This window comes from Panthera leo, chromosome D2 (genome assembly GCF_018350215.1).
Source record: "Panthera leo isolate Ple1 chromosome D2, P.leo_Ple1_pat1.1, whole genome shotgun sequence".
NCBI lineage: Eukaryota > Metazoa > Chordata > Mammalia > Carnivora > Felidae > Panthera > Panthera leo.
This window is the reverse complement of record NC_056689.1, coordinates 46,020,666-46,045,701: the sequence shown is the minus strand read 5'-3', so window position 1 is coordinate 46,045,701 and position 25,036 is coordinate 46,020,666. Positions and strand designations below refer to the sequence as shown.

At 48.2% G+C, this 25,036-nt stretch overlaps 1 protein-coding gene across 4 annotated transcripts in view; it reads left to right on the top strand.

The window, feature by feature from the left end:
• Positions 1-25,036, top strand: part of ARHGAP22 (Rho GTPase activating protein 22) — a 168,500-nt gene that overhangs the window by 46,924 nt on the left and 96,540 nt on the right. For all 4 annotated transcript variants that reach the window (XM_042907646.1, XM_042907644.1, XM_042907645.1 and 1 more), the window contains exon 2: positions 5,540-5,739. In XM_042907646.1, the coding sequence (XP_042763580.1) occupies positions 5,540-5,739 (200 nt within the window). The remainder of the gene's footprint in view (positions 1-5,539; positions 5,740-25,036) is intronic.

The window sequence follows — 25,036 nt, the reverse complement described above, 5'->3', positions numbered from 1 at the left end:
CCCGCCTATCCCCTCCCCCTGCTGCCTGTCCCCTCCACACCTGCAGCCCTTGGGAGGGAAGTGCCCAGGGCCTGGGGATCAGGGCAGAAAACACTCCCCTTTCTTCATCCTGCCACACTGAGGGACCATCAGACCACTCACAGAGCAGCGATTTATTTATTTATTGGACAAGTGTGCTGGCCACCTGCTGTCCACCAGTGCCCTGTGCTCTGAGAGCTCAGCCTTCCTGGGCAGACATGGTCAGACAGACAGTGCCTCACAGACATGGCCCAGTGCCCGGCCGAGGGCTCCCCAGCACTCTTCAGGGTTGGGGTGCACTGATGAATCGCTGAATTTTTGTTGAACTCCTCTATGTGCTGGCCCTGCTCAGGATGCGATGGGGGGTGTGGAAGGAAGGAAGGTGCCTTCTGGGTCCTACCAGCCCTATGATCTTATCAAATGAAACCGTTTTAGGCCCCAGGGCAACAGAAGACAAAAAACAAAACCAGAGATGTGGCGCTGGAACATTCTACAAAGCCAGATGCCTAACTAAAGACCCCAAAGGGTCCAGGGTTCTGCATAAACCCTTATGGATTCCCCAAGAAGAGAAGAATATGCAAATAGAGGAGGCCGGAGCCAACCCACGCCCTGCAGAAATTCTTCACCCATGGGAGCCCAGCTTCTGTCAAGGCTTATCTTAGAAATCTCTAGACATAACAAAACAAAAGCCTAGGCACTGCTGACTTGATTTTACCATTGATTCTCAAGCCATTAAAGGAATTTTAGAGATGAAGAAACTGAGACCCAGAGAAGAGAATTCAGTAACCAGGGAACACCCCTGTCCCCTTTCCACCTCAGTCCTCTGTCAGACTCCACCAGAGACTTGGGGTTGTTGTAACCCTATTGTCCAGGTCCCTAGGGCCCCATAAGTCCCTGGGCCCGGAAAAGGATCAGTGCCTGCTGAATCCAGCCCTGCTCCAGCCCCTCCACAACTTGAGATGGGAGGAGAGGTGGAGGAACAGGTACAACCCTTGGAGCAGAGAGGTCCCTCTGGATGCTGCGGGCCCCCCCCCCCCGCCCCTGCTGCTTGCCAGCGGGAGCCTAACTGCTTCTTCCCACAGAACAGCCAAGGTTTCAGGGCAGAGGCAGAGTGCAGCGCAGACCCCGGACATGGTGCTATGGGCACCTGGAAATGGAGGGGCAGCCTTTCCAGGGCTGTGGGGACACTTCTAGGGAAGTATTAAGGTTCATTCAAGAGGGGAAGAAGGCCCAAGTGACCAGGAGACCTACGAGGACCCCAGATGCGCCCCCACCTCCAGGGGCAATAAGTTAAGTGGGCAAAGGGAGCAGGCTGATGCTTTATACAGAGAGCAAAAGCCTATGGGAAGATGCTCCCCTGATAAGTGACCCAATAACACGGTGAGCTAAGACAGTAACTGAGTGTCATGTTCTACCTACTAAATTATGGAGTAGGACCATGCAAATTATGATATTTCACGTTGGTGGTTACGAGGCTAGTGGCACACCAGTATGGTTTTGTGGCGTCACATAGCCACACACCATCTTGAGAAGGAAGCGTGTAACGGTGCCTAACCAGCCAAGAGCCATAGAAAAGCCCGGGCCCTCTGCCCTGTGAGTTTGCCCCAGGAACCAATCTTCAGGAAACACTTCTGCACGGAGACATCTGCTGCACCATTTCCATTATCAGAATCCTCACTGTCATGGTAACCGGTTACTGGCACAATGTCCATGCCATGTCCTTGCACTCTGCAAGACTTGGCCGTCTCTCCTCCTCCACCTCACCTGGCAGGGTCAGGTGTCACCATCCTACACGCACCCAGCTCGCTAATCAGCACACTGAGGCTGACGGCTCACAGAGCCGGCCGTGATCCGAACCCACCCAAGCCCGTATTTCTTCAACCAGACCCCATCATCTGTTTAATCAAATAACTAACGTTGGAAGGACTCCAAACACCCAGCCATGAGGGACTCTTTAGGTAACTCACAGGGATAGTAAACAGCCACAGAAATAAAGGAGGGAAGTGGACTTTAATCTAGTATATTCCCATACGTATGAGGACCAAGACCCACAGAAATGTGGGGAGCAAAGGTATAGAGCAGCCACTAAGTGCAAGAGGAAATGAAGGTCAGCCCTTGGTGCAGGGCTTCAGAGGTGGGCCGCTTTCCTGGAAGGAGGAGCTGAACCATGCTACCTGACTTCTCTGATTTGCCTTCGCTCTAGTTTCTCGGGAAGACCCTCTGTCTGCAGGGATCACAAGTCCCCTTTCTGTGCGTTGGGATGAGCCTGGAAACAGCCTGCTTGCTCTCTGGGCCAAAGCGCAGCCAAGACAAGGCTGGAACATTTGACACTGGCCTCACCACAACCAAGGGACAGCCACGGGGAATCAAGGTGGAGAAGACACGGACTGACATAGTCTGAGCTATCACAGCTGCTCAGGGTGGCAAAGAGGATGATGTGTCCTCTTAATCCCCCTTCTAGAGCAGGGCCCCCAGTGGTAGATTCAGGATTATTCCCAGGCCATATGTCATTCAAGGTGAATCTGGGGACCACCAGACTATACAGTCTCTTCGGATAGCAGCTGAGTGTGATGTCACACTTAATATCATGATAGGACATATACATACTTAATCATCAGGGAGAGATTAAGTAGCCTGTGATATTTGGCAAGCATGACTTATATCCATTCCCTGAGCAGCACGTGGTAAGAACCGTGTAGAACTGGATAAGACATCATGTCCTCCCCTCTGCGCCCCTCAATGGGGCAGAAAGGAAACCACAGACATAATTACCAGCCATGGGTCATATGTGCTAATAGATGGGGAAATGACTCTCTGGAGAGGATTCAGAAGGAAGGTTCTATGGAAGAAGCATCTGAGTTGGATCTTGAAGGATGTGTGGGAGCTCACCAAGCAGCCAAAGCCAGGGGTTGAGTGAGAAAGGGCTGGAAGAAAGGTCCAGGTTACTGGGACAGCATGGGCAGAGAGTAGGTCAGGCTTAGGGAACTGTGGTCACTAGTGCAACAAGAGGAGCTTGCGCACACACACACACACACACACACACACACACACACACACAGAATCACAGATTTATAATGCTAGACCATGGGTCGCAGGGAACATGCATTCCTAACAGAAGTTAGGATCCGTGGTTTAAGAGTTACAAGTGTGATTCCATTTAGAAGAACTGTCCTTCCAAAGTCCAGGGTGGCCCCTCCTGGTGATCACTGCAGCAATATCCTTGCTACTGGCCAGAGAGGGGAGAGTTGCTTTTCCTGAGACAGAGCATAAAGAGGGAGATAATGATGTAGAAGAGGGTTAGTAGGGGACAAGGACCCAGTCATCACTGTGAAGGGCAGTACCAGTCCTGGCAGAGTGTCAGGTGGTGTCACATGGGGAGCAGAGGGAGCTTTCAGGGCAGAGGGCTCATGGGCACTCAGGGACTCTGGGGTAGGAGAGATGGCCCCTTTGCCCTGCCAAGGATCCATTAACAAGTTACAACAAACAGCTGGAGTGGAGACCCCGCTTCCCAGGCCCACTCTGCCAGGATGAGCCCAGGGAAGCAGCAAGGTGACTTTGGGGGGTTCTGGGAAATGGTGGTCAAGTCTGATGCCTCCAGAGAAAGGGTGCCCTGCACAAACCAGGGAGAGGGGCTGATGGGCCAGCTCCCTTGGGGCCTGAGTAACAGAAACCCTGATGGAATATGAGCTCCAGGAAGAGCCAGATTTTTATCTGTTCATTATTTCACTGCTTTATCCCAGCACCTAGAACAGTAACTGACACATATAGGTACTCAATAAATGGCTGCTGAATGAATAAATGGATTAACCATTGAACAAATGGAAAGATGATGGATGGATGGATGGATGGATGGAAAGAAGGAAGGATGGAAGGATGGAAGGATGGATAGATGGAAGAAGGTAGGAAGGAAGGAAAGAAGGAAGGATGGATAGATGGAAGAAGGAAGGAAGGAAAGAAGGAAGGATGAATGGATGGAAGAAGGTAGGAAGGAAGGAAGAATGGATGGATAGAAGGATGGATGGATGGATGGATGGAAGGATGGATGGATGGAAGAAGGTAGGAAGGAAGGATGGATGGAAGGATTGTTGGAAGGAGGATGGATGGATGGATGGAAGGATGGATGGATGGAAGAAGGTAGGAAGGAAGGATGGATGGATGGAAGAAGGTAGGAAGGAAGGATGGATGGAAGGAAGGAAGGAAGGAAGGAAAGAAAGAAAGAAAGAAAGAAGGAAGGATGGATAGATGGAAGAAGGAAGGAAAGGAAAGAAGGAAGGATGAATGGATGGAAGAAGGTAGGAAGGAAGGAAGAATGGATGGATAGAAGGATGGGTGGATGGATGGAAGGATTGATGGATGGAAGGATGGATGGAAGAAGGATGGATGGAAGGATGGATGGAAGGATGGATGGACGGAAGAAGGTAGGAAGGAAGGATGGATGTATGGAAGAAGGTAGGAAGGAAGGATGGATGGATGAATGGAAGGATGGAAGGAAGGAAGGATGGATGGATGGATGGATGGATGGAAGAAGGATGGATGGATGGATGGATGGATGGATGGATGGATGGAAGGATGGAAGGATGGATGAATGGATGGAAGAAGGTAGGAAGGAAGGATGGATGGATGGAAGAAGGTAGGAAGGATGGATGGATGGATGGATGGATGGAAGGATGGAAGGAAGGAAGGATGGATGGATGGAAGAAGGATGGATGGATGGATGGAAGGATGGGTGGATGGATGGAAGAAGGAAGAAAGGATGGATGGATGGATGGAAGGAAAGAAGGATGGATGGATGGATGGATGGATGAAGGATGGATGGATGGATGGATGGATGAACGGATGGAAGGATGGTTGGATGAAAGAAGGTAGGAAGGAAGGATGGATGGATGGAAGGAAGGAAGGATGAAAGGAAGGAGATGGATGGATGGATGGATGGATGGATGGATGGAAGGAAGGATATTGATGGATGGATGGATGGATGGAAGAAGGAAGGAAGGAAGGAAAGAAGGATGGATGGAAAAAGGAAGGAAGGATGGAAGGAAAGATATGGATAGAAGGATGGAAGGATGGAAGGAAAGATATGGATGGAAGGATGGATGGATGGAAGAAGGAAGGAAGGAAGGAAGGAAGGAAGGAAGGAAGGAAGGATGGACTCGTGGCTAGATGGATGCATACATGCATGCATGCATTAGTGAGTAAATGGATGTGTGGATGCATGCATGGACGCATGGATGGATGACCAAACCTGGGGAAATGAAGACCCTAAGGGCCTAGAGACATAGCAGAAACTAACCAAGCAGGCATGCTGTGCACCTATCCCAAGTGGATAACCTTAGGTGGCTGCTGCTGAGGTGTTGCAGTCCATGGCCCTTTGTGCCCAGGGGGAATATGCCAAGCACGCTCATGCCCTGCTGGCCTAGGCTCCTATGCCCTGATCACAGGGCAGTGGGGATGCCAGGATGGGGCAAGGACTGACAACAGGCGTGCATCCCTCATACTCATCGCGTGTGTTCTTGGCTTCCAGCCCGCTCCAAAAGCCTGGTGATGGGGGAGCAGAGCCGGAGCCCTGGGCGGCCGCCATGCCCCCACAGGCTGGGCCCCATACTGAAGGAGGGCTGGCTGAAGAAGCAGAGGAGCATCATGAAGAACTGGCAGCCGCGCTGGTTCGTGCTGCGTGGGGATCAGCTTTTCTACTACAAGGACAAAGATGAGACCAAGCCCCAGGTGAGAAGCACGTGTCTTGTGTCCTGGGGCATCACGGCAGGGTCCGAGGGAGGGCTAACTAGGCCCAGGAGAGGGGAGAAGGCAGAGACCCTCCTGTCAGGACCTCCACTCCTCCAGCCCCTAAGCCACTGACCTCACTCACGGTGACACTTAGCCAGGATTTCCAAAGTGATTGTTATTCCCAGCCCCCATGTTCCTGGTATCACAGCTTGTTTTACTGAAGCACGGCCACAGCTTCAGCAAGGCAGAGGTCTCCGTATAATGTGGATAGAGAGCCTCTCTGTACAACTTAAGGAAAACAAACCTTCCCTGCATTCCTTTCAGCCTCTTGGTAACGCTCCTGTTACTTCCACTCTCCCAGGTGGGCACCCAAGACGAATCTAACCCTAAACTGAAATCCGGCTCACTGTGGAACCCCTATGTCCAATGCCTCTGCCTCTCAGTGGCTCCTCCTGTTCTCCACCAATACTGCACGATCCACCTGATCCAAGGTCAGGTGGGTGGGAGTCTGTGCACATGTCAGCAGTTCCCACAGTGTGGAGATGGGGTCTGGGAGGGGGTGCAGAGAGGGTGCTCAGTGATGGGCAAGGTGGGAGGAGGGACCCAGGCACAACACGGGATCACATGGACATCACGGTGAGATGACCTTCCCACCCCTCTTTCAGTTCTTCTGAGTCTCTCAAGGAGGAAGCATCTGTTGGGTGCAGGCATATGTTTAGCCATCTCCAGGGTTTGGGATCCTCCCTTAAAAAATGGGGACAGGGACGGGGACAGGGAGGAGCTGGCCTCATCTCAGAGCCTTCAGTGGCAATAGTGCATACGTTCTGTCTTCACTGTAGTATTCTAATGGTTAACTTCTGTTTGTGGAAAGTAGTACTGGGTTCCGTTCATGACAGTGACATCACGTTTTCCCCTCTAAAATACATCTAAGTTAAAATTGAAAAGTGTTTCACAGCAATGTGAATGTACTTAGTGCTCCTGAACTGTACACTTAGAAATAGTTAAAATGTTGGGGTACCTGGGTGGCTCAGTCGGTTTAGTGTCTGACTTTGGCTCAGGTCATGGTCTCACAGCTTGTGACTTTGAGCCCCGCATCAGGCTCTGTGCTGACAGCGCAGAGCTGTGTCTGTGTCTCTCTCTCTCCCTCTGCCCCTTTGGATTCTGTGTCTTTGGATTCTGTGTCTCCCTCTCTCTCTGCCCCTCCCCCCCCACTCACACTCTGCCTCTCTCAGAAATAAACATTAAAATTTCTTTAAAAAGAAAGAAAGAAATAAAAATGGTTACAATGCTAAGTTACCTGTTATGCATACTTTACCAGAATAAAAAAATAACTACTGAGTAAGACTAAAAAACTTTTCCATAAATGCCAGCACCGAGGAGTGGTAGGGAAGACACAAATCATGAAGAAGGTTCTGAACTACGGCTTAAGAAACCCTGATCTTGTCCAGACTCCTTGGTTTCATAAGGAAGGAACACAGCTCCCAGAGACGTTGAGTGGAACAAACAGAAACTTTGGGGTCAGGCAGATCTGAATTTGATCTGCATTAGATCTAGCACACTAGCTTTATGACTTGGGATAAGTCACTTACTTTTTTTTGCTTTTGGTTTTTCTCACTGCTAAATGGAGACATTATTCCCTATGCCACAGAAATGCGCTAAGGATCAGCTCGTAGCACATACACATATCTGATGGCAAATTCTAGCACATGGCCTATCTGATGCTTCTTCAGCCCTGCCCTTGCCTTGCTCCCCACCTCCCCAGCCCTACCACTGAGCCCACTTCCAAGACTGGGCACCACGCTTCCAGCTTGCCCACCACCATTTGCCTTTTGGCCTTTACTCTTTGTGTTCAAGACCAGCCTTGGCCCTTCAACGATGGCTTTTCTGGCGGACCCATCAGTGACTCTTACATGTGACCGTCAGGTCACTCTGGTGACTGTGAAAAATTCCAGGGTTCCTAGCATCTTAGGACCCTGTTTGTGGCCCCTCCTGTCATCCCCTCCTGGCCTAGCCCATGGCACTGTCTCCTGGGAGAACTCCATGTTGATGCTGGGCAAGCCCAGGGGACAAAAGGAACATACTCAGGTGACCCGGGCCATGTATGGACCCCTGCCACGGGCTTCCCCACATACTCCTCCTCCCATCTCCCATCAGCTCCAGCTCCATGAGGAAGCTCTGTCTCCCGGATTTCCTGAACTGGACACTCCCCTCCCTCCCCTTTCATCTTTTCCAGACTTCAGTGGCTTGTAGTAGAAACAACTAATAACATGGCGGTGTCCGCGTCCTCAGCCACCAGCCTGGAGGAGCCTGGGGCCCAATCCAAACTAAACCAGGGCATTCACTGCCAGAGAGCCTTTGCATCTCTAAAAGGAGACAGTGTCTCCCAACAGATGCCAGTGTCATGCCCAGGGCCCCTGTTCTGGCCCCTGGCCGACACTCTCAAATCCTCACGGGACACTGTTTCGTCCCATAATTCCTTCCCCCATGAAGCCTGATGGTAGCCCTGTTACACAGGTCCCCAGTCTCCAGGAGACTGTTGGTTAAATTTGACTCACTTAGCTTATACAGTATGATCTCAAACCTGCATGCCTGCTGGCAAAATAGCCCACACATTTCCACTTAATTGCATGAGCTACATGTAATGGACTAATTCCCAATATCTGGTTCCTGGAAAAATGTGCCCTGCTCACTGTTTACAGTGACAGAAGGGCCCAGGCAGTAAGCACCCTCCTGACAGACAGCCTGTCATCTGTCTAGCAGATGTAATTGTCCAGAGGAGGGAAGTCCAGCTACCCTTGATGCTGCCCAGAGCACATAACACGTGATAAGGATAACTCTCGGCCCATGCTCTTGTTCTCTGTCAGAGCCCCATCACTTCCCTTCTCCCCTTCTCACTAGCAGGAGGATCAGCGGAGAACATAAGAGCTAGAGATGGGGAAAGTCAAGATGGAGGAAAGGGGCCATATGGACTCACACGGGAAGATAAGGCAAAAGTGCTTTAGGGCAGAACCTGGAAGTGTGCCCCTGTCCCTACCGCTTTTCCCAGCACATGCCCCTGATGGCTTCTCCAGCAGACAGACCTTGTGGTTACTAATAGAAGATTCCAGGTTTTTGCATCTTAGCGGTCTTAGCTTCTGCTGGAAGTGTTTCTTGAGCCATGAAACCTCCTACCACATTCTTTGTTGAGCAGCCTGGTCCGTTTCCACCGTTCGAGGACTCAGTCTAGTGATCTGACACCCAAGTCCTTCACTTGTGGGTCTCTTGGTTTTGAATAGAAAAGGAACAGGACAGAAATGGCAAGTATAACTTCCAAAACACGCGACGGGGAAAATGTAACAAATTCAATGTGATCAGCTCAACACATGGGCGGAAAATGGAGGAAAGGAAAAAAGACAAGAGGGAAAGGTAAATAGAACACAAAAAATAAGCGAATAGGATGGCAAGGATTAGGAACAAAGTGTCATCATCACAAATGTCAGATTCGTCGGTCTCTTAAATGACAGAAAGTGGAAGACTGGCTTTAAAAAAGAGCAAAAACCAACAAGGTTGTAAAACAAAACGATGGAGACAAGATAAGCCAGCAAATGCGATCAGAAAGAGAGCAGATTTAGCAACATCAAAATCAAATATAATAGAATGCAAGGTGATGGGAACAAAGAGAAATATTTCATAATAATATAAATAACATACCGAGAAAATAGAGCACCTGCAAACTTTTATGCTCTTAATGACACAGCTTTGAAGGATACATAAACAAAGAAAACCAATGCTCATTGTTCTCCAATTTTTTTTCAAAAAGTGAAATTACAGGGACACATTCATTGACTGTAGGACAAAAGAAAGACTTTTAAATTAGCAAAATGATACTGAGTGGGGGCGTGTATGCAAGAGAGAGAGAGAAGTTCTATACATGTGGAAATAAAACACCCACCTCATAGTACTTCCTAAAGTAATAAGGAAATCAAAAGTTAAATCAAACTTCTAGTTAAGGATGACTAGATTTAAAAACCCCGCAACTCCAGTGTAGAGCCCTGACTGGCGCTTTTGAAGGTGTGAACACACCTGGGTAGAAGGGAGGGGGGAGACAGCCCCCCACAGCATCCCGGATGCTAGAAGACAGATGGGCGAGATGTGGCTGATTCAGCAGACCCAGGAGAGCTAAAGTCTGAGCCCGCACTAGGACAGCACGACGATCTGTCTGGTTTGCAAAGCAGCGCCCCCTCACTTCCCACCAAAGATTCAGGAATTGGCAAGGCCAGATATCTCTGGAAATGAGGCCAAAAGAGGAGCTGAAAACAGGAGAACTGGTGGAAGGTCAGCGTAGAAAGCAACTAGGTCGCAGATCTCCTGAGCAACCTCACAGAAAGCCTGACTGCCTTCCGTCTCTGTAACAGTGGAGTTGGTTCTCTGGGAGGGCTGGGAGCAGGGCCCTCCAGGCTGAAGACGCTGGCCTGCTGGAGCACGAGACGGGGATTGATGGGCTCCAGTTACTTAGCACCACCCCCTACCGCCCCCAGTCTCCATCCCACATGTTGCTCCCAGGCCCCAGCAGTCAAGAATAGCCCTCAGGAAGGAAATGAAGAACTTTCACTGAAGAATCTGACAGGCCGAGAAAAAAAAAAAAAAAAATATATATATATATATGTGTGTGTGTGTGTGTGTGTGTGTGTATGTGTGTATATATATATATATATAGACATGTCTATATATATATAGACATGTCTATATATATATATACACACACACACACATACATGTCTATATATATACACACACACACACACATATATATACATATACATACACACACACACACACACACACATATATACTGACAGCAGCGCTTCCCCAAGGGAAGCAGCCCTGGCCCATCTCTCTCTGTTGGCCTGTCATGTAGACAGTTCCTCACGGCCCCTCATACAGCTTCTGGTCACTATTTACAGAACCAGTCCTAAGCAGGGATAAAAAGGTTTGGGTCACTACCTATTTAAGGAAAGAATCTCATGTGAAGGACAGACACATACACAGGAAAGGAAGGGAGGAAGGAAGGCAGGAAGGAAAAGAAAGAAAGAAAGAAAGAAAGAAAGAAAGAAAGAAAGGAGAAAGGAAAGAAAGAAAGAGAAAGAAGAAAAGAAAGGAAGGAAGGAAGGAAGGAAGGAAGGCAGGAAGGAAGAGAGAAAGAAAAGTGGAAAGAAGGAAGGAAGGGAAAGAAAGAAAGAAGAAAGAAAGAAAGAGAAAGGAAAGAAAGAAAGAAAGAGAAAGAAGAAAAGAAAGAAAGAAAGGAAGGCAGGAAGGAAGAGAGAGAGAAAAGTGGAAAGAAGGAAGGAAGGGAAAGAAAGAAAAAAGAAAGAAAGAAAGAAAGAAAGAAAGAAAGAAGAGAAAGAAAAGAAGAAAGAAAGAAAGAGAAAGAAAAAAGAAAGGTGGAAGGAAGGGAGGGAGGGAGGAAAAAAAGAGTTAGAGGGAACAAAAACCATGCGGGGGGGGGGGGGAAATTTTATATAAAACTATGCACGACTTCCTCAGAGACAGACCAGTAAAATGGACAGTCAGAGAACAAACCAGTTCCCAGAATCCAAAAATAAAATATCAGAAACGAAACCCCAAGGGAAGAGTTGGAGGGAAAACATGACACAATCTTCCAGAAAGAAGAGAGGAACAATCCAGAGGAAAAAAGGAGAGGTAGCCCAGTGTCTGAATGGGAGGAGTTCTAGAAAGAGGAGAGACAAGAATCCTTAGATGCTTCCTCAAAATTAGATCTCTGGCAGGGGAGCATAAGCCCTGAGTGCCGACTGCCATAACCAGCCTTGCCGTGGAGGTGCAGGAAGGTGCAGGAAGGTGCAGGAAGATGCAGGAGGTGCCCATCTAGGGGCAGGGACATGAAAAAAGCAAAATCTCAACCTTCCATGCTGGGCATTGCATAGATAATACCTAGAATTTTAATTCAAGACATAGTAATGTAAGCATACTATTTTGAAATGAACATAAGAAATGAAAGAGAAAAGCCCCGGCAGAAAGAGCTGGAAACAGTGACGGAGATTCGGACAACGTGGAAGAGGAAGGAATTGCTGCCTTATGCCAAGCGTTGTGGGACTGTTTGATTCATCTGACTGTATTGTGATACAACCTTAACTAAAAAAGTGGGTGAAATAAACTGAAATAATTTAGCTGGGGAGTCCTCGGAATACAAGCTGTAGGAAGGGCACGGAGAGTGAGGTGGTGACCAAAACACTCGGGATTTATCTGTATTCTTTTCGTGTCTTACAGTGAGATGATACCCATTGAAATCCATATTTTACAATGTTTTTAATTAAAACAAGAAAAGAAAAACTAAAACCAGAAAAGGAGTGTGACAGGGACACAGCCCTAGAGAGTTCTTTCTTCTTTAGGTAACCACAAGGGGAATCAGCTGAGGGTTCGAAGGGCTCCCGCTTCTGGACAGTCACCAAGCCCAGCCAGCCTCTGCAGAGCTGACCTGACACATTGGGGGTGCTCAGAAAATGCATTTAAAGTGAACTCGGGTGGGGGTGGGGGTTTCTGGCAGCTCACATTCAAGAAGGAGCACAGTCTCTGAAGTCCAAGTGCGAGGCTCATCGCATTGGCGGGAACGCAAACTGGACGGGATACCAGAAGCTGGATGTGGAGGGGCTTGGTTGCCACATCTGGGAGCCTGTGTCCTCATTCTGTCAACAGTGTTGACGGGCTCTGAAGGTTTGGGGGCTCAGATTTGGCCCTCAGAGCTCTGAGAGGGAAATCTTCCAGCACCAGGACAGGCAGGGGATGGGAGGGGGCCAGGCTGGAGGCAGAATGACCATTCAAATGGGGCTCTTGTCCTGACATCGGGTGTGTCTAGAAAACCTGCCCTGCGCAGCAGCAAGGGGGTGGGGGCCTTGGGAGCCGCAGGGGAGAAAGCGTGGCAGGTGACAGCTGCAGCCTGGGGTGACAGAGTCTCAAATCTACGCCCCAGGTTGGCTGATGCACCACAGGCATTAGTGGAGGTGATTTAACAATCACCTGGAGGGGCGCCTGGGTGGCTCAGTCAGTTGGGCGACCGACTTCGGCTCAGGTCATGATCTCACGGTCCGTGAGTTCAAGCCCCGTGTCGGGCTCTATGCTGACAGCTCAGAGCCTGGAGCCTGTTTCGGATCCTGTGTCTCCCTCTCTCTCTGACCTTCCCCCATTTATGCTCTGTCTCTCTCTGTCTCTAAAATGAATAAACGTTAAAAAAAAAAAAAATTTAAAAAACAATCACCTGGAGAAGGGGCTGGCTTTGCTTTTGTTTTTTCCAGGGGGATAAGCAATGGGAAGCTCGGCCTTGGGAGAGGAGATTGATTTAAAGTTTGATTTAATTTCGAGTAAAAGCTTGGAATTGGGAGGAGGAAAGACAAGATGGATGGGAAAGCAGATGTACTTCTAGGAGCAAACATTAACACTGGACAGTCAGGAGCCAGAAATCTTAAAGAAAGAGGAAACCTCTGGGGAAGAGAGAGAGGCCATCTGACCCTAGAGCTTGAAGGTCACAGGGAATGTGCCAGCATGCAGCCAGTCAGCCCTAGCCTCTGCCTTGTGCAAGGGGAAGACAGTGCTGTCCTGAGCCGGTTCCTCGGGTCCTTGCCCCTGGAGAAGGTGCCTGGGTTCCTCGGATGAGGGAAGTGGGGGGCTGGCATCAGGCCTAGGCTAGTGGGTACACTACCATAGCGCCTGAAGGCCGACAGATGTGCAGCAGGACCACTAGGAAGCAGCTCTTTGCTGTGCCGCTTAATGTCAGCCTGCAGAACCTCCCAACTTTGCCTGTGTGACACTCTACCCAGCACCCCCCCCTTATCTCAGCCCTGTCTGGGGGCCACAATCAAGATGCTGTCAGGCCGGTCAGAGCCCAGCCCGTGCTCACAGCAAGGCAGAGAGCGGCCCATGCGTCAGACGCTGCTTCACGTCTAGACCTTGTGAATCGGGCTCAGCTGGAGTTGATTTAACACACGCTGACTGAGCATCCTTCGTAGGTTGTGAGCTGTTGCTCAAACCAGCCCAAGAGGATGATGATGATGATGATGATGATGATGACGACGACGACTGCTGCTGTTGTTGATATTGCTGCTGCTTTTTTATAACACTTCCTGAGTTTAATGTCTGTTCCCCGTTCTAGACTGTAAACTTCATTCAGACGGGGCCACGGTTTATCTTACTTACCCTTTCTCTTTTCCCACCACCTAGCACCGCACTGAGTACATACCTGATTCTTGGTAATATTTGACACTTACGTGAATAATTGAATGAATGGATGGATGAATGAAGAAACAAATTGAATGAATGAGTGAATTCTGACCCAGCCTTGCGTTGGATGCTCAGTAGGAAAATACTTGATTGTTTTTGTAAAATGCCCGATGGCTGGCAAGGAGGTAACTGGACTGCGTTCCCTTATGAGAATGTAAGCTCATCAAGGTCGGGATTTTGTCTGTTTTGTTCATATCTGTGTCCTCAGTGTCCCGAGCAGTGCCCGACACAGAGTAGAAGCTCTGTAAACACTTGTTGAATAAACATTCATGATTTCCTTTGAGGCTCGGAGCAAGCTTACAAGGGCAGGTCTAAGTCATTTCTGTTGTACGCATGGAGAACGTGATGCTCAGAAAGATAAAGTGGAAGCTTATGTGCTATAATTTTCTATATTTGGACTCAGAGAATCTGGGTTCAAATTCCATTTTTGCCACCTATGAGCTGCAGATGTGGGGAGGTCTTTGAAGCTCCCACCTTTGGTGCGGTGTTCTGGGGCCCTGGTTGTGCTAAGGACCAGACAATGGGAATGGGGGGGGGGGGTGTCAGTGCTGCCCAAACTCTCAGAGACAAGATACGTACAATCCTTCAAATGGGATCTAAAATAGAAGAGCTCCAAGAAGCACTAAGAAGCCTTCTAAAATGAAACGTGAGGGGGGCCTGGGTGGCTTAGTCGGTTAAGCTTCCGACTTTGGCTCATGTCATGATTTCAAGGTTTGTGAGTTCAAGCCCCACGTCGGGCTCTGTGCTGACAGCGCAGAGCCTGGAGCTTACTTCACATTCTGTGTCTCCTTCTCTCTCTGTCCCTCCCCCTCTTGCTCTTTCTCTCTCAAATATAAATAAACATTAAAAATTAATTAATTAAATTAAATGGGAAAAGCAGGTGACAGATCCAGAAAGTGAGGATCGTCCAAACCCACAGGTTTCCCTGAGAGCAGCCTTGCATGTGGTCCACGCTGCCTTTTTCAATAAAGAGTCCACGCCAGTGGGTGTCAGGACTGCCATGGACACCCGCTGTCTGGACCCCAGCAAGCTGTTTTACAGAATCCCACATGATAGAGAAGGACAGACTTTTGTTGTCTGGCTTCCATGCTTACCAGCTAGTAACCAAAAAAGGGGATTTCCCGCTCTGAGCCACCATTCCCCTGTGTGGGGTGAGAATCACCACCGACCACAAGGGCTGCCGTGACAGTGAGATTCAACATGTAGGCAACACCTTAGAGGTGGTCTTCTCCCCTGGGTGGGACTGGAGCCAGTGAAGGCTTAGTAAGTCACCCAGCTCAATGAAGCAAGACGAGTCCAGTGGTGTGCATCATGACCCTGATCTTGGCTCTGCCTTACTTCCTGGGTTTGAATCTAGCTAACAGCAAACACTTCTATGCATTATGAACCAGGCATGGTTCTAAGTGCTTCGCATGTATTAACTTGCTTTAATGTTCATACCGACTGTAGGTGGTATGTGATAGGCTGGTGTCCGAGGATGGCCACCGCCCGTTCCTGCCTTCCCCGGAGTGCACACTGCTCCTCCCCACAGGAATTGGAATCGATTTCCCCTCCTCTGTTCCTGATGAGACAGAAGTGGTGCTGGGCGAGTTCCAGGTTCGGCCTTTGAGACTCTAGGCAGTTTCTGCTTTTGCTCTCACTCTTCTATCTGGGCCATGTGGTTTCTCTCCTGCACATGTTTCCTCATCATTCTGTGGCCCACTCAGGTATCCTCACAGCATGGCAGTGGCTTCCCAGAGCAAAACCAAAGATGCATTTAGTGAATCTGCAGAGCTGGGAGGGACAGCAAAGGCAGAAAACAGCATAGAGATTCAAAATGACTTTGACAGGCTGGTTTCATGGGAAATTGTTAAGATAAAATATAAAGTCCTCCCTTTGGTTCAAAAACAATCACTTGATTTCACAGAATAAAGAAACCTAGATTAAGAATAGGTTGAATGAGGCAGAGGTAAGAGTTTTAATTAGCTTAAAAGCCCAGTACAGACTCACAGTGAGATATAGTTGCCAGAAGATCTGGGGACTGCAGGTTGTTATTGAGATGCACAGAAATTAGAACAAGGGATGGGAAAACCCATTAAGCTCTGCTGTGGTCACACCAGGTCACAACTGTCACATGATAGCCCCTCGAGGCACCACACTTTCAGTGCAGCAGGACAGCCAGGATCGCGAGGGGTCTGAACTCCTGTCCACATGAGGGACAGACTGAATAAATCATCCAGAGAAGACAGATCCTGGGAAGGGCACCCATTCGGTCACTGTACCTCACGTGAACAAGACTACCGCTATTCTGTGGACCTCCAGAAGCTGTAGCCAGGACAAGTGGAATTACACAAAGGCCACCAAGTCCCCCTGTATGTGAAGAATCCTCTGTTCAGTGGAGTGGTCTTCTGGTCAGGGCTGAGCTCCAGTCCCTGGTGCCGTGCAAGCCGAGGCCAGACCGCCACTTGGCTTCAAAGAGAGTTGGTCATTGAATGGGAAGTTGGCCAGAGAGGATCTCTGAGTACCCTTTCAACCCTCAAAGCCAAAACGCCAGTGGAGCCCTTTCAAGGCAAAGAGGAATAGAGGCACAGTAACTAGAGTCAGCCAAACCATGGAAGTTTGCAGAAGTTCCTTTCTGGATGAATAGAACACAAGCCTGAAGAAGCAGAAAAGCTCTGGGGGTCTGGCCAGACCAGGAGAGCTTCCCAGAGTTCCTGCCGTTGGCACCACCTTCGGTCTTGGGCAGCTATTCAGTAAAAAAGCTCCAACCATTGCACCTGGCAAAGGTCTGCATGGAGGCACGGTTGGTGGCAAGAGTGCTGATAGATACAGACCTTGATGCCAGGGGACCTTTGCAGCTGGTGTCTCCAACTGGTCCTGTTTAAGCTTGCTCGTAAACTTGCCCCTGACTTCCCTAGAACTTTTGGAGAGCCTGGCTTCTCTTCCTCCTTCCTCCTTTCCACCTGCAAATCTCTGTCCACAAAAGGGCAAGCAACTAATTACTTCCCTAGCTGCTACCATAGATCTTGCCACAGTGAATTCTAGCCAATCTAGCTGCACGGAGAAGGAACACAGGAGCATGACAGAAAGGTACCGAATACAGCAAAAGCCCCACTCGCTGCCTCAGGATAACTCAAGAGCTAGCGAACAGGTGCCCTCCACAGGGGGTCAGAAGTCGCCGTGAGCTAACTGGGGACTGATAGTAACATTACCATTAGTGCAGCAAAGAAAAATTAAACAATTAATGTTTTCTTGTTTAAACTGTCCTTGGGGTGGGGGGTGGGGGCTGCCTGGGTGGCTCGGTCGGTTAAACGTTCGACTCTTGATCTCAGCTCAGGTGTTGATCTCGGGGTTGTGCGTTCAGGCCCCACGCTGGGTGCCGCATTGGTCTCCACATTGGGCTCCACATTGGGCTTTGTGCTGGGTGTGAAGGCTACTTTAAAAAAAGATGTCCTTGGAGACAACTTCAAATGCTTCTTTTGTAAAGAATTACTCTTTGGAGTCTTCTAGAAAGAGAAAGCCATCATTTATTTAGGTTCGAATACCAGATATCAAATATCAAATATCAGGCTTTCTTTTTAAAGGAAGCTTTATATTTTTGAAGCTATTTGAGAAATGTAACTCCCCACTATTAAACAGATAAAAATGAAAATTCTAGTCAGTTACTTTAAATCAAACAGAAACACACTTAGTAAATTCAAATCGGTAACAGCAGCCAACTCATTTTTAAACAATTTTTAGACAATATTTAGTTAAAACCGTTTTTTCCTGCGTTTGGCATGTCAAGGAAAAAAATATAAGATTGAAGGAATCATCCACAAATAATGTGTTTTAAAGCTTATCTTGTACAATACAGCAGTGGTTTTGAAAGTGGGCCCCCCTGAAATAACAAGACCAGTAATAACTCGTGAGTATCTACCGTTAATCATTATATGGTAATATTTGCCACTGTTGTAGGGAAAGAAAACCAAGATACTAAGAGGTCTGATGACACACTCAAGAATATATAAATCACAAGTGACAAGTGTCTGGTTGCCCCTGAATTCTTTTGCACCCAGAATGTCACTGCCTACAAAACGGATCTTTGCCTTCTAAAAATGACTTCTGTGTTTCCTTGAGTGTGGCCTGACCGTTCATGGAGATGTAATGAGCTTCTCTCAGTGTCTGCTAATTTAAGTCAGCAAGCATGTTAGCTTATAGTACTTAAATGTCTCCCACTTTTAATCAATCCTTTGGCTTTCTGTTGAACCCAGTTAATTTATAGTAATAGCTACAAGACTGATTGGTAAATTGCTAGTTTTGTCAATTACTAGGCAGAAAAAATGAATCAAATGACATTGAGGAAGCATGGAAAATATATTTCATTCATTGTTTAGACCAGAATAACTTACTTTTAATTATATTTGGGGCATTCCAGCTCCTTAATACATTAGTAGACCACTGAGCAAAATGGAGGGGATTGGGAGCGTCCGTGTAGGTCTCCTGCCTTGCCTGGTCCCCCGAGGACAGAGGGAGCATTTGCTGAATGAAGAGCAGCTTTTGAGAGGATGGGGAGGAGTTGTGCCTTTCTCAGCAAAACACGGCCTAGGCCCTTTGGTGGCAGTCACCGCCACAGGTCAGCCAGGCACAGGTCAGTGTACAAAGAATCCATACGGTGTTTCTTAGACGAACCTGTTCTCAACTAAACAATCCAGTGGCCACTCTCAGAGGCACTATGTGCCCCAGAGCACAGCAGTAGTTGAAGAGCTTTGAGCAATAAGACAGAACCAAACCATTTCCAGCCAAAGGATGGGCCCTCCCATCCAAGGCGAGCCCCTGGACCCAGCATCAGCACATCCCAATAGTGCAGATTCTGGGCAGAAACAAACTTCTGAGGAAGTGTGTCCCAAAGCATGGGCCAGGCTGAGTAAGCAGGCTCAGCCTCTGGGATGGCCTGTCCATCATGGGGTCAGAAGGCTGGAAACATGCCAGGGACGACTGCATGAAGAGCAGGCTTATGGTTCATTGCCAAGGACTCCGGGCTGTGGAGAGGCCCTGTGTCCCGCCCCCTGCCCCCCGCCCCCCACCACTCCTCCCCGTGTGGGACAGGGGCCAAGTGGTAATGCCTACTAAGGGCTCCCAGTTCAAAGGGAACACCAGAGGCTTTTCCAAACCCACCAGGCAGGCTCCAAAGAACCAGGGCAGGGTGAGCACTAAAGTGGGACAGAAATCTACACCAACATCCACCCAAGTCCTGGATCAGAGAAAATACCGGAAAGAGGCGGGTGGCCAGTGAAGACGCTCTCCCCTTAAGAAACTCAGAGCATGTGCCTCTGATGGCTGGTTCCCATGTGAATGCACCAGCCCTCTACCGCAGATACTGAGTGTCGTGGGCTCCACATGGATCGGGCCTATCTCTGTTTCTCCCTTAAGCCCTCCATCTGGAAAGCCAGGTATTTTAAGGAGGCAAAGAGGCCTACCATTGGGTCCAGTGAGCCATGGGGGAAGAGAGGCCACTTTCATGCTCTGTCCAGGGGAGATCCTACAATGGCTGGGCACGGGCCAGGGACTGCTGTGATAGCCGTGACCCCTTATACAGCGACCTACAGTCTTGCTGGGCTCCTTCCAGTGCTCCAGTCTAAATAGTCAGGCAGGAAGTGGGTGCCACATGGCCATCACAGCTCGAGGCCAGAACCCAGATGTCCCTCCAAGCCCTGCTCAGAGCCTCCGACCACGAGAGTGAGGCAATTTCCCTGTGCCTTCTAATGCCACATCAGATGGGTCTGATCTCTCATTGCCTTTCCCTCCCAACATCCAATCAGAGGAGCGAGAGAACAATCTTTATTTTTTTTTAATATATTTTTTTTAACGTTTATTTATTTTTGAGACAGAGAGAGACAGAGAATGAATGGGGGAGGATCAGAGAGAGGGAGACACACAATCTGAAACAGGCTCCAGGCTCTGAGCTGTCAGCACAGAGCCCGACGCGGGGCTTGAGCTCACGGACCGCGAGATCATGACCTGAGCCGAAGTCGGCCGCCTAACCAACTGAGCCACCCAGGCGCCCCAAGAATAATCTTTATTAATTAAACAGCTTGGCCTACATAAAAATACAATGTATAAATAGTACTAGCATTCTAAAACTTTGTGTGTGTGTGTGTGTGTGTGTGTGTGTGGCACCAAGTGAGCAGTTTGGGATAAAATTATCTAAAGTTTAATTTCTCAAAATAACTTCTAATTAGTTACAATAAACAATGCTAAGTAGTCCTAAAATCCCAGCACCTAAACACAATAAAAATTTATCTTTTGCTGTGGACCAGGTGGCAGCCTTATCTGTCTCTCAAGGCCTCCAAGGTTGACCCAGTGTGGGGAGGAAGGAGAGAAGGCTGGAGGTCACTCCTGCCCAGTCCCACTGGCCAGAGCTTTGTCACCACTAGAGGGTTCAGGAAAACCACTGTGTAAGCATTTTGGTCCCCTGGTCACAAGCACTAGTTCCCCTGTGTCCCTAGACGACTACTCAACACCACTGTGAGCCTGCAACGGTGACCCAGTGAGGCCAGGACACTAAATCTAGTGAGCACGGCCTTTACACAGACACTTGCCAACCTGGCATTGCATTTCGTCGAATGCCAGCCTGGCATTGTGTTTCGTTCATGACCCACGAACATGGTCACGGGCATTAGAACGCCTACATTGATGACAAGGGCCTGGGGTGAGAGGCTGAGCCCAAGGCTCCCTCACCAGGGTGGAGCCGACGTGTTAGCTGAGGACATGAGGCACAGACTCAACCCCACCACCTGCTGAGAGACTTAGGAATCCGGTGAGATGGGGCCGCCTAAAGGAATGGCCTTAGAAATGACTCATTGCAAGTCGGGGGTACACGGGGGTCTAGACCAGGATGCTGGAGTGGCACAGAATGAACGAACAAAGGAACTAACTAACTAACTACAGGGAAGACCAGGACCCCAGAAAGAGGATCCACCCACCATGCAAAGGACATTCCCTCGGGGGTTGGGTTTGGATGTTGGCTATGAGGCTGGAGGGCTTATGGGGGCTCTGCCAGACCCCATGCTTAAGGCTGCAAGTCTGCCCCAGGCCCCAGGCCCCAGGCTTACCCTTGGATCCCAGCTGGATCCACCTTCATGGGCTTGGACCCTGGGCTGGGCAGCCCTGCAGTAAGGGATTCAGGGACTGTGGGCAGCTGAAGGTGCAGAGAGCTGGTGCTCAGACCCCAAAGCCCCTGCTTCCTTCAGGACGCAGTGTCGTCCCACAGGGTACACCTGGTGACAGGCTTTCTAGGGAGACTAGGGAGAGCCAGCAACTCAGTGGTAAAGCAAGGTGGGGGACACGAGGAGCACACCAAATGCATTTGGAAGGGACGGGACACAGCATCACTCTGGGATCTGCTGGGAGAAACTTTGGGACCAAGTCCTTAGCAAAGACACAGCCTGGATCAGTGACTCATCTCAACCCCTTAGGGAGGGAAAGCGCCCCAGCCAAAAAGCAATTTGTCTCCAACTTCAGGTTGCCTTTCTTAATATCTGCATTTTAGACAGTAATAGCCGTGGTTACAGGCTTGTGTGATAAGGAAAGGGAGGATGTTCCCTGCTTGGCACTGAACTTCATTCTGATCTGTGTTATTTAAAATTCGGAGTGGCTCAGTTCCTGGTTGGGTGTCAGAGGCTAAAGCTTTTTAAGATTGATCTGAGGCCACAATCAGAATTACAGGAGATAAGGTAGCTTGAGTGATTGCTTTTTGAAACGTGTCTGCAATTTTCCAAGATGCTGCCGGTGGAAAATCTTATCATGTCCTTGCTAAGGAGCATTTCAGAAGTTGGTTCTTCAGACAGTCTCCCTCCAGACAGAGTGAAAAGTGAAGACTTCCCAGACAGCCAGCCTTTGATCAGCTTGGAGAGAGAGCTCAATTAGAGGGCGACGTTCTCAGAACTATCACGAACCCTAAAACTGAGACGGGTGGGAGGAGTGCAGACATCCCAGGTCCCGCAGGAGGTCCCCACAGGGCTGTCATCGCAAACTGCGAAGGAGGAACCCCCCCTTCACCCTCCTGGGACTCCTGAATCTACATCAGACCTTATTTTGTGCCACAAGCAATGGTATCATTGGCGGAGAGGATGTTCCCAGAACAAACCGGCGTGGCGGCCAAAATAGGTTTTACAATAATAATTATGACAATTACTCCCTATTTATTCGGCCCTTAGTGCTTACAAAGCACTAGCTCAGGCAGCCCGGTGAGGAGCAAAGAACAGAGGTTAATATCCTTGTTTTTACAGGTAAGAAACCCAGGCCTCAGCCCAGGAGCTGCTTGAGTCCCACCTCAGTGACAATGTCACAATAATTACAAACCTCTAGAATTATTTTGAAATGTTTAAATATATTCTAACTCCCATGAAATGGTCATAAGCGGACTCCACTCCCAGGCTATGAAATAATTCATAAATCACAACAACACCACTTACTCAGGACAGGCACTGAATCCGGTGCCATCCAGACATCAGCTCACGAAATCTTCGCAACACAGCACGTGACAGAGAGGGAAACTGAGGCTGGGTGAGGCAACCTAGTTCACATGCTTACTGTTGGTAAATGGTGGCAGAGGAGTGACACCAGATATGTCTGCAGCACATACCTGTGAGGCTCCTGTGACAGCCCCACACCACCCCAGACCTAAAGCATCATCGTTGCTTACCTTTTTGCAACGTGGGCGGGTCCTGGGGGTGAGACAACTGGATGGAGATGAACAGAAATCTTTGTCACTGTTGCTGCTGTTACCCTCACGGTCAGTCCCCTGGACCGAGCCGAGGCCTCCAGACCGCCGGGTGCCCTGGGAGCTGTTCCCAAGAGGGATCATTTTGCCCAGCGGGCTGCAGCCGCCTCTCCAGCGGGCAGAGGCTTGTGCCCTGGTTAGGCGGCTTGGAGGGTAGCTGTCCCTAGATTTCAGTCCCATGAAAGTTGAGAGGCCTGTCGCTCCCAATGTTTGAGAAAGGAGGAGGAAGGGAAGATCACCGTCCTTTGCCTGAGAATGACAGAGGGACATTCCGGCTGAGCAAATGCTGGCCTGGCCCTTGACACATGAAGTAAGTAGCGTTCCGTCAGGGAGTTACCGTGGAAAGTTGGCAACAGACCATCGGGTGTGGGCAGCACCCTGTGAAGTATCTGACTACCCTTTTTTGTTTTTTTTACTTTTATTAAATTTCCTTATTCTGATGCCAACATTACGAAGCAAACCATAAAGCTGCCTCACCACTCCATCCCACAGTGCAAGCTGTCACTGCCATTTCTGTATGCCTAGTAACGTGCAGGTTCTTGAGAGAGGGCAGTAACAGAAATTGGGGTGAGATCGTACTACAATTATTTTTCTAGCACCCCCTTTTTTGACTTAACAATTCATATTAGAAGACTTTTGCATTTACCTCATTGTGGAAGGCTGTACCTGAAATAATTTAAACACTCCCCCATTGATGGACAAGTAAGCTGCTTTCCACTTTTTTCCGTCAGGAAAGCAATGATTCGATGAGCATCATTATACGTGCATCTTTATGCATTTGTCTTTCCTTGGAACAAATTCTCAAAATTCACCACTAGGCTAAAGGGATATTTTATTTTAACATTATTTTAGAGATTGCAAAATTGCTTTCAAAAAGGCTTTATCAAATATCAAGCGTATGAGAATGCCCAGCGATGTAGAGAATTTTCCGTGAGCTTCTTTGCCACCCTTGTACCTTCTATGGTAAAGTATCTGTTCAAATCTTTTGCCTATTTTAAAACTGGATTGCTTCCTCATTATTAAATTTTGAAAATGTTTTGTATATTTTGGGCCCAAGTCCTTTATCAGACTCATGATTTTCAAATATTTTCTCATTCTCGGATAGTCTCATATTCTCATTTCTTTTCTTTCATAACTCATATTTTCCTTCTCTTAGTACCTTCTAAGGAACTGTTTTTATTTGAATGAGTCAAATTATCAATTAGTTGTTTCATGAAGTGAGCTTCTGATGTACCTAAGAAATCTTTGCCTAATCCAAAGTCATTAACATTTTCTACCAGAAGTTTCAGTCTTAGATTTTGCATTTAGGTCTATGATTCATTTCAGCATATTATTGTACGTGATGTGAGCCATGGATCAAAGTTTATTACTTTTGCATGTGAACATGAAATTGTTCCACTTCCACTTACCGAAGACACTTCCTTTCTTCACTGGATTGCTTGTGTGCCTTTGTCAAAAATCAGTTGTATATATATACACACACACATATATATACTATATATACACATATACATACACACACATACACATATATATAACTTTTATGTGTATGTGTGTGTATAAACGCCCTGTTATGGTTTTTTTTTTTAATTTTTTTTTTTAACGTTTTATTTATTTTTGAGACAGAGAGAGACAGAGCGTGAACGGGGGAGGGGCAGAGAGAGAGGGAGACACAGAATCGGAAGCAGGCTCCAGGCTCTGAGCCATCAGCCCAGAGCCCGATGCGGGGCTCGAACTCACGGACCGTGAGATCGTGACCTGAGCTGAAGTCGGACGCTTAACCGACTGCGCCACCCAGGCGCCCCCGCCCTGTTCTGTTTGATTAATCTACTTGTCTGTCTTGATGCCAATATCATAACAGTTCTGATTACTATAACTTTATAATAAGTCTTGAAATCTGGCAGTATTAGGTATCCAACTTTGTCGCTGTTTCAGAGTTGTCTGGCTATTGGCAGGTCCTTTATATTTTGGAATCAGCTGGTCAATTTCTACAAAACACCCACTGGGATTTTGACTGGGATTGTATTAAATCTAGAGAGCAATTTGGGGAGAATTGACATCTGAACAATGAATGGTCCTCTGACCCATGAACGCAGTGTCTCTCTCCATTTATTTATATCTTCTTTCATTTTCACTTATAGATTTTAGTGAACAGATCTTAAACATCTTTTGCCATACTTACCCTAAGTATTTCATATTTTTGATGTAAATTAAAAATGGTTTTGCTTTTCAGTTTCCAGTTGTTCGATGGTAGTATCTAGAAATATGATTCAGCTATGTGCATTT